At 39.5% G+C, this 13,933-nt stretch overlaps 2 protein-coding genes and 1 pseudogene across 3 annotated transcripts; 1 reads left to right on the top strand and 2 right to left on the bottom strand.

Moving 5' to 3' along the window:
* Positions 1-8,343: 8,343 nt before the first annotated feature.
* LOC121982481 lies at positions 8,344-11,465 on the bottom strand. Of its 2 annotated transcripts, XM_042535570.1 has the most exons (4): positions 11,000-11,464; positions 10,671-10,893; positions 8,941-9,301; positions 8,344-8,837 (listed from the first exon to the last, which is right to left on the bottom strand). In XM_042535570.1, exons 2-4 carry the CDS (start codon positions 10,842-10,844, stop codon positions 8,659-8,661), a joined length of 714 nt encoding a protein of 237 aa, XP_042391504.1. In that variant the 5' UTR covers positions 10,845-10,893; positions 11,000-11,464; the 3' UTR covers positions 8,344-8,658. The 2 variants fall into 2 exon arrangements, with proteins under 2 accessions (XP_042391504.1, XP_042391503.1); XM_042535569.1 differs by having other exon boundaries at positions 10,671-11,465.
* On the top strand, positions 11,170-12,178 carry LOC121980187 (annotated as a pseudogene).
* LOC121982482 lies at positions 12,018-13,098 on the bottom strand. Its single transcript, XM_042535571.1, has 2 exons — positions 12,267-13,098; positions 12,018-12,147 (listed from the first exon to the last, which is right to left on the bottom strand). The coding sequence occupies exon 1, from the start codon at positions 13,036-13,038 to the stop codon at positions 12,529-12,531; it is 510 nt and encodes a 169-aa protein (XP_042391505.1). The 5' UTR covers positions 13,039-13,098; the 3' UTR covers positions 12,018-12,147; positions 12,267-12,528.
* Positions 13,099-13,933: the final 835 nt, after the last annotated feature.

Below are 13,933 nucleotides of genomic sequence, written 5' to 3'. Positions count from 1 at the left end.
TCATCATTGCTCTCTTCCGAAGTGATTTCATCATCTTATTCTTGGTGACTTGCTATTAGTGCTAGTCTGACGTATTGTTCCATCTTGGACTCTTCTGATAGTGATTTGCTCCACGTTGCTTTTAGGTTCTTTTGTTAGGACCTTTTCGCTTTCTTTTTTTTTTCTTTATTCTTCAATCTGGGGCAGTTGTCCTTGATATGTCTTTTTTCATTGCAATTGTAGTACCTTACCATTCTCTTCTTCCGAAGTATCTTCGTTGTCTATTTCTTATCAAAGTTGTTAGTTTTAAAGAATTTATTGAACTTTCTTACCATGTATGCTTCTTCATTTTCGTCAATGGATGACTTCGAATTCGGTTCAATCTTCTTGGCTTTTAGTGCTAAATTCTAACTTGACTTCTTTTCATTTCTTGAGCCTGCATATTTAGACTCGTGTAATTTGAAGGTAGAAAATATTCTTCTAAAGAATTTACCTCTAAGTTTTTTGAGATGTAGTAGACATCTACTATTAATGTCTACTCTTGGGTTCTCGGAAAACCATTGAGTGCATATTGGAGAGAATCCTGGTTTGAATCTGTAACTCCTAAGTTGGTTAGTCTAGTGATAAGCTCTTTGATCTTTGCGTGTAGTTGAGCCACCTTCTTTCCCTTTTTGATCCGGAAGTTCATTCGTTGATTTCGGAGGATGTTCCATCTTACTAGCTTGACATCTGATGTTTCTTTATGAAGTTCCAGAAACTTCTTCCAGAGTTCTTTGATAGAGTCTTAGGCGTCTTGTTTGTTGTTGACGTGGATTCTCGCTTCTTATCAACATCGCAATGATTCTGGTCATTGGAGGCGCTTGTAGTTGATCTAAGGCACCTTGGCTATTGTTCATCCGAGATGCATCCAATCAACTGAGGTGTCTTAGGTCACTTCTGTAGCAACTGCTTTGGTGGGCATCCAAGGTCCCTCAAGTCTTCAGGTCTTCATCGTCAACTTCCGAGTTGACCATTTTCTTACTTGGCTCGCTTGGGTGATGCTTTGGTCATCCGGAGTTGAGTTCATCCGAACCCAACTCCGACCTTCTCCTCGAGTAGCTTCCTCCTTTGCTTCTCTTCCCTCGGATGCTCCGTGCACGTCCTTCTCGCTCCACTGGTGTACTCTTCCGTAGCTTCTTATCCCTCGGATACACTGAGCTCGTCGACTCTGTTTCCATGCCATTCTTCTCCCTTGCTGCGTCTTTTGCTCGACTTCTTGTGTTCCTAAGTTCCTACACGCTTAGACACAAGACATTAAACATACACAGAATCTAGCCTAACTCGATTAATCATATCAAAATTAACCCAGGGTACTTACATATATGTCCTGACAGCATGATGTTCTTGTTCATTTAACCATCTAGAAGCAGTTGCACTCATTGTCTTACCAGAAAACTTGAAAATATAAAGCATATCTAGATCAACTGATTGACTATCATTGGAATTTTGAGGACACTTACAATGTCTGATTTTCACATTATTAGTAAAATAAAAAGAGCACAAGGAAGTTGTTTCTTCAACTAAATATGCATTATATACTGATCCCTCAACTTTTACTTTGTTACGAACATTACTCTTTAATTTTCTTAAAAACCTTTTAAATCAGTATATCCATCTATATTGCACAGGACCACCTAGTTGTGCCTCATAAGGTAAATGAACAAGTAGATATTCCATTGAATAAAAAAAAATTAGGTGAGAATATGTGCTCAAGCTTACAGAGTATCATTGGAATGTCTGTCTAAAGCCGGAGCGTATCAGATGCCCTAATAACCCTTGAAGTCAAATCTCTAAAAAACATACTTAATTCTGTAAGTGTTTGCTAAACATTGCTAGGAAGTAGGTCATGGAAAGCTATTGGAATTAATCTTTGCAAGAACATGTGACAATCGTGACTCTTCATTCCAAACATTTTTAATCTATTCATATCCACACAACAAGACATATTCAAGGCATATCCATCATAAAATTTGACTTCTTCAATCAAGTACATAATGCGTGATTACCTTCTTTGTCCAATATATAATAAGTCTTCGGATATTTACCAGTTGTTTCATTCCGATGCAACTCAGATCTACTTATTCATTCTTTTAATTCCTCACGTGATTTTGTTGTATCTTTAGTTTTCCCATGAGCATTCATCACAGTATTGAAGATGTCATCGAAACAAATTTTTGCAACATACATCATATAAAAATTATGCCAAATGAGTAAATACTTCTAATATGACAACTCCCAAAATATACTTCTTTTCTTCCAACTACACTTGTTCACTCTAACAATGTACTTATTTATGCCATCAAAACTATCCTGATATACTGGTAGAAATTCATAGTTGTCAATTTCATCAAGAATTCCTTGACCCGACTTCCATATTAGGAGAAGTTTCCTGACTATTTTATTCATTTTAAATTTTTTCTTATTTCTTCTGAATGAGTGATTAATTGGTAAAAATTTATGATGATTATCAAATTATGATATCTTTAAAATTACAAGATAGTAAAAATGCATCGAACCCACTCATACAATATGGACATACTAACTTGTCAGCCGTAATCCATCTTGACAATATTAAGTATAATGAAAAATCTCTAATCGTCCATAACAAAGCAACATACATTGTAAAATTTGATTTACTTGCAATGTCATAAATATCTGACTCTACATTCTATAAATGGTTCAACCCTGTAATCAAATGTTATAAAAAAAATATCTATTTGCCCTTTTGGATTCTAAGGACCGAAAATAAGTAAAGTAAGAAACATGAATTCGTCTTTCATGCACATCCATGGAGGTAAGTTATATGCTGTTAATATAATTGACCAAATTGAATATTGTTGTCTATAGCTTTTATTGGTTGGAATCCATCTACAGAAAGTTTAAGTCTCACATTACATGATTCCATTGCAAAAGGAAGAAAATGTTGTATCAAAATGTTTCTATACAAAGAAGCCACAAGGATGACATATATCTCCTTCATGTACATGGTTTTGATGCCACCTCATGTCGCTTGTTGTTGCAGTAGATGCATGCAATCGTTGGAGCCTAGCAGTTAACAGGAAGTAATTCATGACTTTTAAGGGAATATTTTTCTTCTTCTTCCTAGGCATGCAAGTACTTTGCTTATAACAAGGGTGATTATACATTATGCATTCCATTAGTTCTCTATCTTCATTCCAAAAGATCATGTAGTTATTGATACAACAATGAATCTTCTCTATTAGCAAATCCAAATCTCTAATCAATTTCTTTGATTGTAGAAGCTATTAGTTATGCAGTTATCAGCGATGAGTAACTCTGACATCAATTGACACATTTCATCGTAACATAGTTCAGAGAAATGATGTTCTGTCTACATGTTCAGTATTCTTGCAGTAGTTGAGAGTTGAAAATAGATAGAAGGAATGTCTTTCTACAATTCTCTTTCATTAGCTTTTAACATATCATACATTTTTTTGAATTTCGGGCATAAGTGTTTCCTTTATATTTGATTGATCATATGTATGCATCGTAACCATTGATTACATTGCATTCATAGGCCTTGATGATTCTTCTAGAACAATTAGACAGGATGACGAAGCAACAGAAGGTCAAATTTGGTTAAATACATACAACTCTTCATTACAATACTAGTTGTAACAATTTGGAACAAACCCATACTTACATATATGTATTTTTACCGATGCCGGAGAGCACTAATGAGTCGAGAATGCCAGAGAGAGTGCTGAGGAGGCCGGAGATGAGGGTGAGCCCGCTGGACACGAGACTCAGGCAATTGGATGCCATCGTTAAGGACACACGAAGGAACGCCGGAGAGGAAGTTCGCTGGAGATGCTGCGAACAATAGTCGGAAAGGATCACCGGAGAGTGAGAGAGAGAGAGGGGAGATCAATCTCGTGAATACCAAATCAAGACAAAACCCCTATATTTTCTCTAATTTTAGTGATATAATATTTACTCCATTGCTATTAGCGACAACTAATATTAAATTCATCGCTATTAGTGACCGAATTAAATACTCCATCGCTAATGATCAGTTGCTTTTTAAATTTTATTGTATAATTAATGACAGATTAAATATTCCGTTGTTAATAGTGATGATGAATAAGTTATCCGTCACAAATAACAACAGAGTAAAATAATCCATACCTAATGCATGATTTTTTTTTTTTTGTATTGATAATGCATATGATAGTTGAAGTGGCCATATAGGTGATTTAGACGAGATTAACTCTATCTTTAATAAATGGTGTATAGATGTTATCATTTACTCCAAATTTAATGATCCTAGTGAACCAATTGACTTAACTAAATACTTTTAACTTTGTGATCCATATGGTGCATTGTTTAGTTAGATGGAAATCAGTGTTTGAAAAAACGCCTAGGCGTTGTGTGGTGGCAGGCCGCGCCGGAAACTAGCGAGGCGGATGACCTAGACGGCTAGGCCGCCTAGGCGTTCCTCGGCGAGCTTCGGCGACCATTGCGGGTTTCGACGGACCTAGGTATTTTAGGCATATTTTAGGTTTTTAATACTAAATCGGATTTGCTGAGGCGCTTCGTCTTCTTTCATCGCTGACTCTTTGTCTTCTCTCATCGCGGCTTGCTTCTGGTAAGTTTTTATTTTTTTGTTTCTGTTAATTTATTTTTTTTTGTTTCTCATGATTCGTCGTCACGACAACTCTTCGACAACGCCGAACACGTCGCAGGGCGTCAGACGCCGCCGGATGAGTCCAGTGCGTCCGACGAAGTCCGGTGTTGCTTCCAGCAACGCCGGTAGAGTCGCGATGCTTCCGGCTGCGCTGAAAGCTTTCCGCGACGCTACTGGCACTGCTGGAAGCAACGCCGGACCTCGTCGGATGCACCGGACTTGTCCAGCGATGCCGGAGGCCTCCTGCGAGGCGCTGGTGGCGTCCGCACGTCGGCGTATTTTTTTTCCTATTTTGTAATTTTTTTTTTAGATTTAAGAAATTAAAACAATTCCTAACTGGGATAATTTCAATAATAGGGTTAATGTTATATTTCATTATTTTGTATCGTACGGTATAATTAAATTTTATTACCATATTATGTTATTATATATAATTTTTTCAGGTTATCTGTTATCATTATGGCAAGCAATTCATCTTCGACAACATCTGTTACTTAACCCGAATCCGGGATTCTTAGAAGAAAGTCAAATGACATCGGATGGAAGTTTGAGATATTAATTGATCATTAGAACCTTGACAAAATTAAATGCAAGTTATGTGGAAAAACAATGTCAGGGGAAGTGTATAAGATAAAGGAGCACATTGGAAATATACCTGGAAATGTATCTGGTTGTCGAAAAGCATCTCAAGAAAACAAAAATACAAAAATAAATGCAAACAGACTATTTTAGAATGGAGGAACAGAAAGAAGAATAAAATAATGGAAGAACTAAGTTGTAAAGCAGAGGTGACTATTTCTCTAGACGAAGAAGAATGTCTTGAAATTGAAGGGATGAATAGAATTAAAAAACCTCTCCCCATGGATAGATATGTATCGGCAATTGCTCCAGAAAATGCAGGCTCCAGTGGAAGTAATGTGCTTCGCCAAAAAAATATAAATAAGACTCTTTTTAAAGAGAGAACTCGACAAGTTCAACAATATGTTGGGACATGGGTTTATGAAAATGGAATCTCATTCAATGCTGTTGATAATGATAGCTTCAAGCAACTAATGGAGGCAGTGAGTCAATTTGGACCAGGATTCAAGCCTCCAACTCAATATCAACTTAGAGAGCCACTGTTAAAAGCCGAAGTTGAAAAAACAAAACAATTGCTGAAAAAACATGAAGAAGAATGGGTAAAGAATGGATGTTCGATCATGACAAATGCATGGAGTGATAGAAAAATAAGAAACATCTTAAATTTGTATGTTAATTGCAAGGAGAGTACTACATTTTTAGAGTCTAAGGAGTCTTCAGACGAGGCACATACAACTAAACTTATTTTTGGGTATGTTGACAAGTGTGTTGAACAAGTGTGTTGAACAAGTAGGAGCTCAGAATATTGTTTAGATTGTAACAGGCAATGCTACCAATAATATGGCTGTAGCTAAATTGATGAGAGAAAAGCGACCTGGGATTTTTTGGAGTTCATATGCAACTCACACGGTTAATCTCATGCTTGAAAGTATTGGCAAACTTCTACGATATTAAAAGATTATTGAACAATCCAAGTCTTTTACCATTTTCATCTATGCTCACCATAAGACTTTATCATTGATGAAAAGTTTCACGAAGAAGAGAGACATAGTCCGACCAGGAGTTACCAGATTTGCATCAAATTTCCTCACATTGCAAAATTTGATTGAAAAAAAAACTAGTTTAAGGGTCATGTTTACAAGTGATATGTGGGAGAAATCTAATTGGTCAAAAACAAACAAAGGAAAATTGGCTTACTCTACAGTGATGAGCATGAGTTTTTGGAATGGTATGACACTTTGTTTGAAAATATTTGCTCCTTTGGTAAGAATTCTTTGATTGGTAGATGGAGATAGAAAGCCATCGATGGGGAGCTTCTTCAAGCTAAAGAAGATATCAAGGTGGCTCTAAACAACGTGGAATCAAATTATTAGCCTATCATAGTTATTATTGAGTCAAAAATGAAGGATAGACTTGATACATCATTGCATACTATTGCTTTTTTGTTGAATCCTTATTTTTACTATAAAGATAGTTCTATTGTTCTTTATGAGGAGGTCGCGATGAGGATTTTTGAATGCATGACAACTTTGCATGCCAATGAATTAGATCTACAAGATACAATTATTAACAAAAAATTTCCAAAATATAAAGATAGGACTGAATTATTTGGAAAAACATTGGCAGCAAAAGCATGTGAAAAAAATGCTGATACATTTAATTCATGTGCATGGTGGAGTACATACGGTGCTCACACACCTAACTTGCTAAGGGTGGCATTAAGGATACTTTCATTAACTACAAGTTCATCTAGGTATGAAAGAAATTAGAGTACATCTGAAGAAGTAAGTTTTAAACTTTCAGTATTCAATTAAATTAGCTATAATTTTTAACGTCTATACTCTATATTCAGGTACTAACTATAATATTTACTTTCTCTATTTTTTTTAGATTCATACAAAGAAAAGAAATAGAATGATGCCAACAGGTTGAACAATTTACTATTTGTCCAATTTAATATTAGATTGTTGAACAAACAAAAAAGAGAAAAAGAAAGGAATGTCAATGCCCTTCTTACAAAAGATGCTTCAAATGCACAAGGTTATATTGTGGATGGTGGGAAAGATGATGAAGTTGAACTAGATTCCGGGCTCACTTGACAAATGATTGATGAAGCAAGTGGAGCAGATGAAAATCTACAACCCTGGAGAAGCTCTAGAGTGAGAGAACTTTATGAAGATGATTTTGCATTCGATGAAGAAGAGGAGGATCACAATAATGATATTGAGTTTGTGCCCGATGAAGAACAAGTTATTGAAAATTATAGAGAAGAAATAGAATAAATATGAGTCTATGAGATATTATTAGTTGTATAATTTTAAATTCATTTTGTTAAGACATGATTTATGTTATTCAACAATTATATTTTACTTAGTGGTTACTGGTTCACAATGATGTAATCTTGAATTGAACTATTGCTACTGTTTTCTAATGTTTTTCACCAGTAAAGTTGTTTTAACTTATAGCAAGGTTTTAAAATTTGAGTTGGATACATGTTCTACTATTTACTATATGATTATCATAACTTTCTGCATGTTCTACTGTTCAACTGTTTCTTTTACTTGTATTTACTGAGTCTAATATATTTCCTTTGCACAAAACTGTTAGTTTTCTTTTATAATTTTTCTTTTTTTTAATATTGAAAAGTATGCATTTATTTCAACATACATAGTTCAATCTCCATTGCTATGAAATTGTTTAAAACAATATTTAGATTTGCATATGACATTGTCCACAATCCACATAAAATAAGAGATACTGAGGAATTCGCCTAGCGGCGCTTAGTCCCACCAAGGCAGCCTAGGTGCTGGTCTGCCGCCTGACTAGCACCTAACGAATTTTAAAACTTTGGTGGAAATAAAGGAGCACATTTAACAACTACATCACAAGGCACGCCATCAACAAACTCAATCATTAGGTTTTGGATTTTCTACAATTACATATCGACTTCATAACTTATAATCTTTTAATAACGCTACCAATATGATTAAATAAGATTAAACTGAAAAACCTACCATATGTATAATCATCGGCTTTAAACTAATTTGGGTTGTCGATGTCCACTTGGAGTGTCGAAGTTAGGCATGGGCACGATAAAGAGTCCAAGTATCAATTGGTTAGGTCAGTTAAGTTCTCTTCAGTAAAAGTCAAACATACAGAAAGCTGACCAATTTTAAGACAAAAGCATGCTACACATGGAGTTGAAGAGCTTCAAATCTTCATTCAACAAGTTCCTTGTAGCAACTCCGCAACCGGCTTGTTGATAGCTCCCCAATTGCTCGAACTACTACACACAGAAGAGTGAATGGCAGAGTAAATAAGTGTTTAAAATGAAGGATCGCTGCTGATAGGTACATTAAGTACTCGTAGAGACCGAATTGAAACATGTCTCGATTGAATTATGGATCATCGTTCTATTTCCTCAGCAGAAATGGTTTCAAAATTGCCATCTTAAAGCAGAAATCAAGCGCAACAGCAGCAGCGAGGAATGTGAAGATATTCTCAGACACATGAAGTGCTCCATCGATTGAGAATGAGATAAGGCTTTGAGTATCTAATTCGAATGTCTTTACAGTTTCTACCTCTGAGAGACCTGCATGTTCACATTGATTTCTTCTCAGCGATCAAAATAAAAATAGGAATGAAAATATGTTAGGAAGATGTTAGAGGGTAGAAAAGATGTTAGAGGTCTATACCCTTAATGACACCGAAGGCTGCGCATGCCCCGGTTTTGAGTTGAAAATTATCCAAGTCTCCTCTTACTGTATAACGGAAAGTAACTCCAAATAAAGCACAGCTAATAGAAACAACAGCCAGATGAGTGATGAGTTCAGGATAGCTTGTAGCTTGATACAGAGAAATAGGGATACTAGCAAGTGTGCCGGTCACAGCAGAAATTAGAGCAGCCTTTGCTGATTCTAATCTCTCTCTATCTTTATCAATAACTTCAGAGGGCCCATAAATGTTATCGTTCTCATCTAGATTTGCTGACAAAGACCTTTGAGCTTCTTCTACCTTTCCCCTAGCTTCTAACAATTCCCTTTGTGATTCTGCAATCTTATTTGAAAACCAATACCAATGAGTGCAACATGCATTTTTATAGGATAAATGACGAGGAATTGTGCAAAATCCTGTTGTCTACTGTTTGAGTTCTATAAAAACCAGGTTGAATTAGTTTCACTTGATACTTTCGAAATACTAACAAATTGATTGTCTAACTACTTATCCAAAAATTCAATTGTTAGGAAAGAGACCAATTTTATATATATATATCAGGCCACTCTACTTGTCCATGTGGGAACTAGAGAGACACAGTGGTGTTGTGCAAGGGTCTACAATAGTAAGGTTTATGATCTAAGATACAATTGTCAAGACTTGAGACAATGCTTCACACAGTGATGAACTCAAGAATATACTGCTAGAGAGAAGAGCCTTGATCACTCATACAAGGGATGGAAGTTTAACCTTTTTTGCTATTACCCATTAATACTATACAGTATATATAACTATTTGATCCATGAGGTAACCATAGATAAAAGGTTCTCTTCTTCGTGCTAAATAGGTGATTTTCTTTGGAAAACAGTACAGAAAAAAAAAATCAATCAGGAGTGGATCTTTAACATAGGTATACACTTCCGATTCCAAAAAACTAAGCTTATGCAAAGTTACTAGGACAAACGAACTGGCTTCCCCACCATGCTAGATGTCAAAAACTTCACTTCTTGCCTAAGTAGTGCTAATAAACACATGTAAATCATTCTATCCTAAGCAAGTGATTACCATGCTCTTATTAGTGTGGAACTGGTCTTCGAGCAAATAAATGCTTACGAGGATGTAGGTTCCACAAATGTATGGAATAGACTAATAATGAGTTACAAGTATTATTCTATTTTCTTTCAACAATCAATGCCATTTCCCTATGAAAGGTAGTGAAATTCATTATACTCCACCAATTGTCCATGTTACCATGTTAGTTGAACGTTTAGTGAAGAGTGACAATAACAATGCAATGAGACAAGTCATAAAAGTAAAATCGATCCCATTATAGCACAAACACATTAGTATGTCAAATTGTAGAGATTCAAGTAGATGAGTATATAATCTCGAAGGTGCATGCTACCAAGTTGGTAAAGACTAAAGACTTTGAAAGTTATTGCCAAGGTCCTAAGTTCAAAAACAACCTTCACCGAATGGAAACCTTTCTCTCTATAATCTTCAAATTTTCATCTGGATATAGAAGAGGATTCAAAAGGATTCAACACTATGTGCGAGACCGAATTGCAAAAGGAATGCAGTTATGTAACTATGTTGCATCTATGAGCATTGCAAATCACCAGATTCAAAATCTTTTCTTTAACCAATGAAGCAATTAGACAAGCAAAAATAATAATGAAGGAGATGATTAGCACTATGAGGGAGAGCTCACCTCGGCCTCGCGGCTCCGTAGTTGCCGCACGTACTCCTTAGCCCTCAAGGCCTCCACTTCCTGGCGCTCGATATCAGCAAGCGCCTCCCTCGCCCGGTCCACTCTGGCGGAGGCCTTCTCCAGCCCGTCCAAAAGCGCTTTGTTCTCTTCCCTCTGCAGCAATTTCTCCACCATGCCGGATACTATCTCGTCCGGCCTCGATCCAGTTCCCTTTGGGTCAGCGCTGCATAGACACCGCAAAGAGCGAGAGCGGGAGATGAAGCAAGAACGGAAGATTACAGGATTCGAGCTAGGCCTTGACTTGCGGAGCCGGAAATGAAGAGGGTCACCGTAGATCAGTAGTCTCTGACCGAGAAGCGAGGAGGGCACGGAGTGGAGCGGTGGAGCTATGGCGATGGGCGGCGGAAGCGACGACATTATAATCCGTAGCCTAGCTGCTCCGGTTTGAGGATGCCGTAGAAATAGGGTTATCTTTATCAATTGAGTGATCCAGGACCCAATGGATTACCCGATTCATGGTTCGATACGACAAGGGAGCCAATGCGGGGTCCAGAGTCATGCCCTAGAGACGGGAAATCATTATCCAACCACATAAAGCTCGCCGCCACCGCTGGGGAGAGGGGAAGGGCAGAACGATGGCGGCTTCTCTAACAACCATGGCGCTGGCTAAGCCTCCCCTCCTCGGCCCCCAAATCCTGCAGATTCAAAGCGCTCATTCGACCACCCTTTCTCTCCGATCCGACCAAATGCTCACTGCCATCTCCGCTCCTTCCCGAAGGCCGTCGCTTCCACCTGTTCGACGACGTCTCCTGCTACCGCGCACGCCGTCTCGTGCTGCCGCTTCCCGCCGCGCGGCGTGCTCGGCTCCGCCGACACCGTCGTCCGCGCATCCGCTTACGGCCTCGAGGACGGGTACCTAGCCCGCTGCGTGGAGGAGTTGTTGGTGATGTGCCAGGTGGAGTCGGTTGACGCCGTGTCGGAGATCGAGGCGATCGCCGCCGTCGAGGGGGTCGACGTGATCCAGATGGGCCCTCTGGATCTGAGCGGGAGCATGGGCTACCAGTGGGATCCGGGAAACAAGAAGGTGCGCCAGGTGCTTCGGGAGTTGGAGAGAAGGGTTCTCGGTCTGAAGAAGAGGCAGTCAGAGGCGATCGCTGCGGCGGAGGGAGGGATCGCCAGCCTCGGCGAGCCTTACCTGGGGGGCTTCGCGATGCCGCACGACCCGCCGGAGGAGCTTAAGGCGAAGGGGTATCACATGGTGGCAGGGGCAGTGGACGTGGGCGCTGTTCCGCCAGGCGGCGGCGGAAGACGTGCGGCGGTTCCGGCGGGCGGAGTTGAAGATCGGCGAAGAGGGGGCACGAGGACGAGGAGCCAAGGGACGAGTCCTACTAGAGCGAGTGAGCCCAACAACCCCGAACATGTTTTCTTGTTGTTGTGTGGTGCTTTGCGCCTGACGAGTCCTTGTAAGCGCGTTGACCTGTGAAAGTGACAATTTTTTTTATAAATAAGTTAAGTGTCTTATTATTTTTTGAGGCAGACAGTTAAGATTCGAATTCTATTTTTTTTTTTATTTCTTTTGAGTGTTTTGTACCGTACCTCAGTCAGGTGAGTGCATTATCCTCAATCAATCATATAAACTCCTGGCCTTTTTGGAATGGTCGAATCAGAGAAGAAGTAAAGACAAACAAGAAAAAGAAGGATAGAAAGAGAGTAAAAGATGAGAAGTATTAAAATTATATTGGGGCATTCCGATATATTTTTGTAGATAATAATGGATCAACACGAAACATCCAAGGACGTCAATCTAAAAATTTATTTAACGATGGACGCCGCAAAAATCGGATATGCACACAGCGTCTCAGTAGTCAATGAAGCACGCAACGACCGCGGAGAGCCGCACGGCTGACACAGCCCTAGGAGGCAGTCCGGCGACTGGCGCCAAGGTTGCGACGAGTACCAGCAGCCACACCGCATAGGCTCTGACGAGCCGGGCCGCCGCCGCGCGGCTGTCGACGAGCGCCTGATCATGATCGGCCGCCTCGGCCAGAACGCGAAGGAGGTGGGCGGTGCAGACGGCCAACAGGGGGAAGGGCGCAGCCCGGACCATGCGAGCGCGATCGACGACGTCGGCCATTGCCCTCGGGAGCCTCCGTAAAGCCACCGCCGAGAACACGGCGACGAGCGCCGCCAGCCAAGCGATGTAGGCCCACAGGAGGCGCGCAGGGGAGGCGCCGCCGGCCGCTGCACCCTGCGCGAGCGAGAGGGTGCGGAGCAGTTTCGCCGCGCAGAACGCCATCGTAGAGAAACCAAGCCAGATGAGGAGCCGGTGTCTGCGAACTTCGTCGCCGATATTCATCCCGTTTTCCATGAATTGATTATCGCAACCGACGATGCAACTGGAGTGAGAGAGAAGGAACTGATTAACGACGTGAATAAGACGAACTGGAGAAAAAGGTCGCCCGGGGCGTGATTATATCAGCTAGCTGGTGAACTTGGCTCGGCCTTACGGTAGTCCGGGCCCGAGCTCACCTGAGTTGATGATTTTCCAGGAAGCTTCGTATATAGAATCGTCAACGTAATTCAGTTTCTCACGATTTTGACCTTGAGTTGCAATAGGCTTCAAAAATAAATTTGTGGGTTTAGGATTTTACGTGGTCACTTTAATGTTATTATTATTTATGACATTTTATTTATTTATTTATTTTAATTTATATTATGTAATGTTCATATAGTCATCCTCTAGTCCGTAAAATCTGGATTAGAAGATGGATCACCCTTCACTATTGATGAAGAGTGATGACTCCACGTATAAAGTAAGTAAGGTTTATCACTCTCCATGGTGGTAAAAGATGAATACGCTTGTCCCCCTCTCGCGTTCCCGCTAATCTGTCCCAGGGCTAACACGGAGGAGGTAAATCACGGGCAGCTATAAACTTTTGGAATATTGACTAACACACAAAAGAATATTTACCTCAATTTTATCGAGATTCGAATCCTAGATCTTATGATGAAAATATCTTATGCATTAGTCACTAAATCGTTCTGAGAGTTCATCACTCTCCACTAATTCATCTTTACGGATAAGAGGATTCACCCTCCCGATTTAAGCCACCACTATAATAAAAGATCGATTAAGCCCCCGGTGCTAAGATGAAGTGAAAGACTGTCAAATTGTTAATCCTTCCATTTGTCATTTAAATTTTTTTAAAGCAAATTAATATCAATCATCAACAAAATAATCATAAAAGATGAATTTTTTTCAA

The sequence above is a fragment of the Zingiber officinale genome, chromosome 5A (genome assembly GCF_018446385.1).
Source record: "Zingiber officinale cultivar Zhangliang chromosome 5A, Zo_v1.1, whole genome shotgun sequence".
NCBI classification, from domain to species: domain Eukaryota; kingdom Viridiplantae; phylum Streptophyta; class Magnoliopsida; order Zingiberales; family Zingiberaceae; genus Zingiber; species Zingiber officinale.
This window is presented reverse-complemented; position numbering and strand designations above follow the sequence as displayed.

Bases quoted from the DNA above. Each gene is read 5' to 3' on its own strand.
- LOC121982482 (XM_042535571.1), bottom strand. From the start codon at position 13,038: ATGGAAAACGGGATGAATATCGGCGACGAAGTTCGCAGACACCGGCTC.
- LOC121982481 (XM_042535569.1), bottom strand. From the start codon at position 11,087: ATGTCGTCGCTTCCGCCGCCCATCGCCATAGCTCCACCGCTCCACTCC. The intron at 9,302-10,670 runs GTGAGCTCTCCC...TTTTCAAATAAG, and splicing joins TACGGAGCCGCGAGGCCGAG to ATTGCAGAATCACAAAGGGA. The intron at 8,838-8,940 runs GTATAGACCTCT...GTGAACATGCAG, and splicing joins AGCCTTCGGTGTCATTAAGG to GTCTCTCAGAGGTAGAAACT.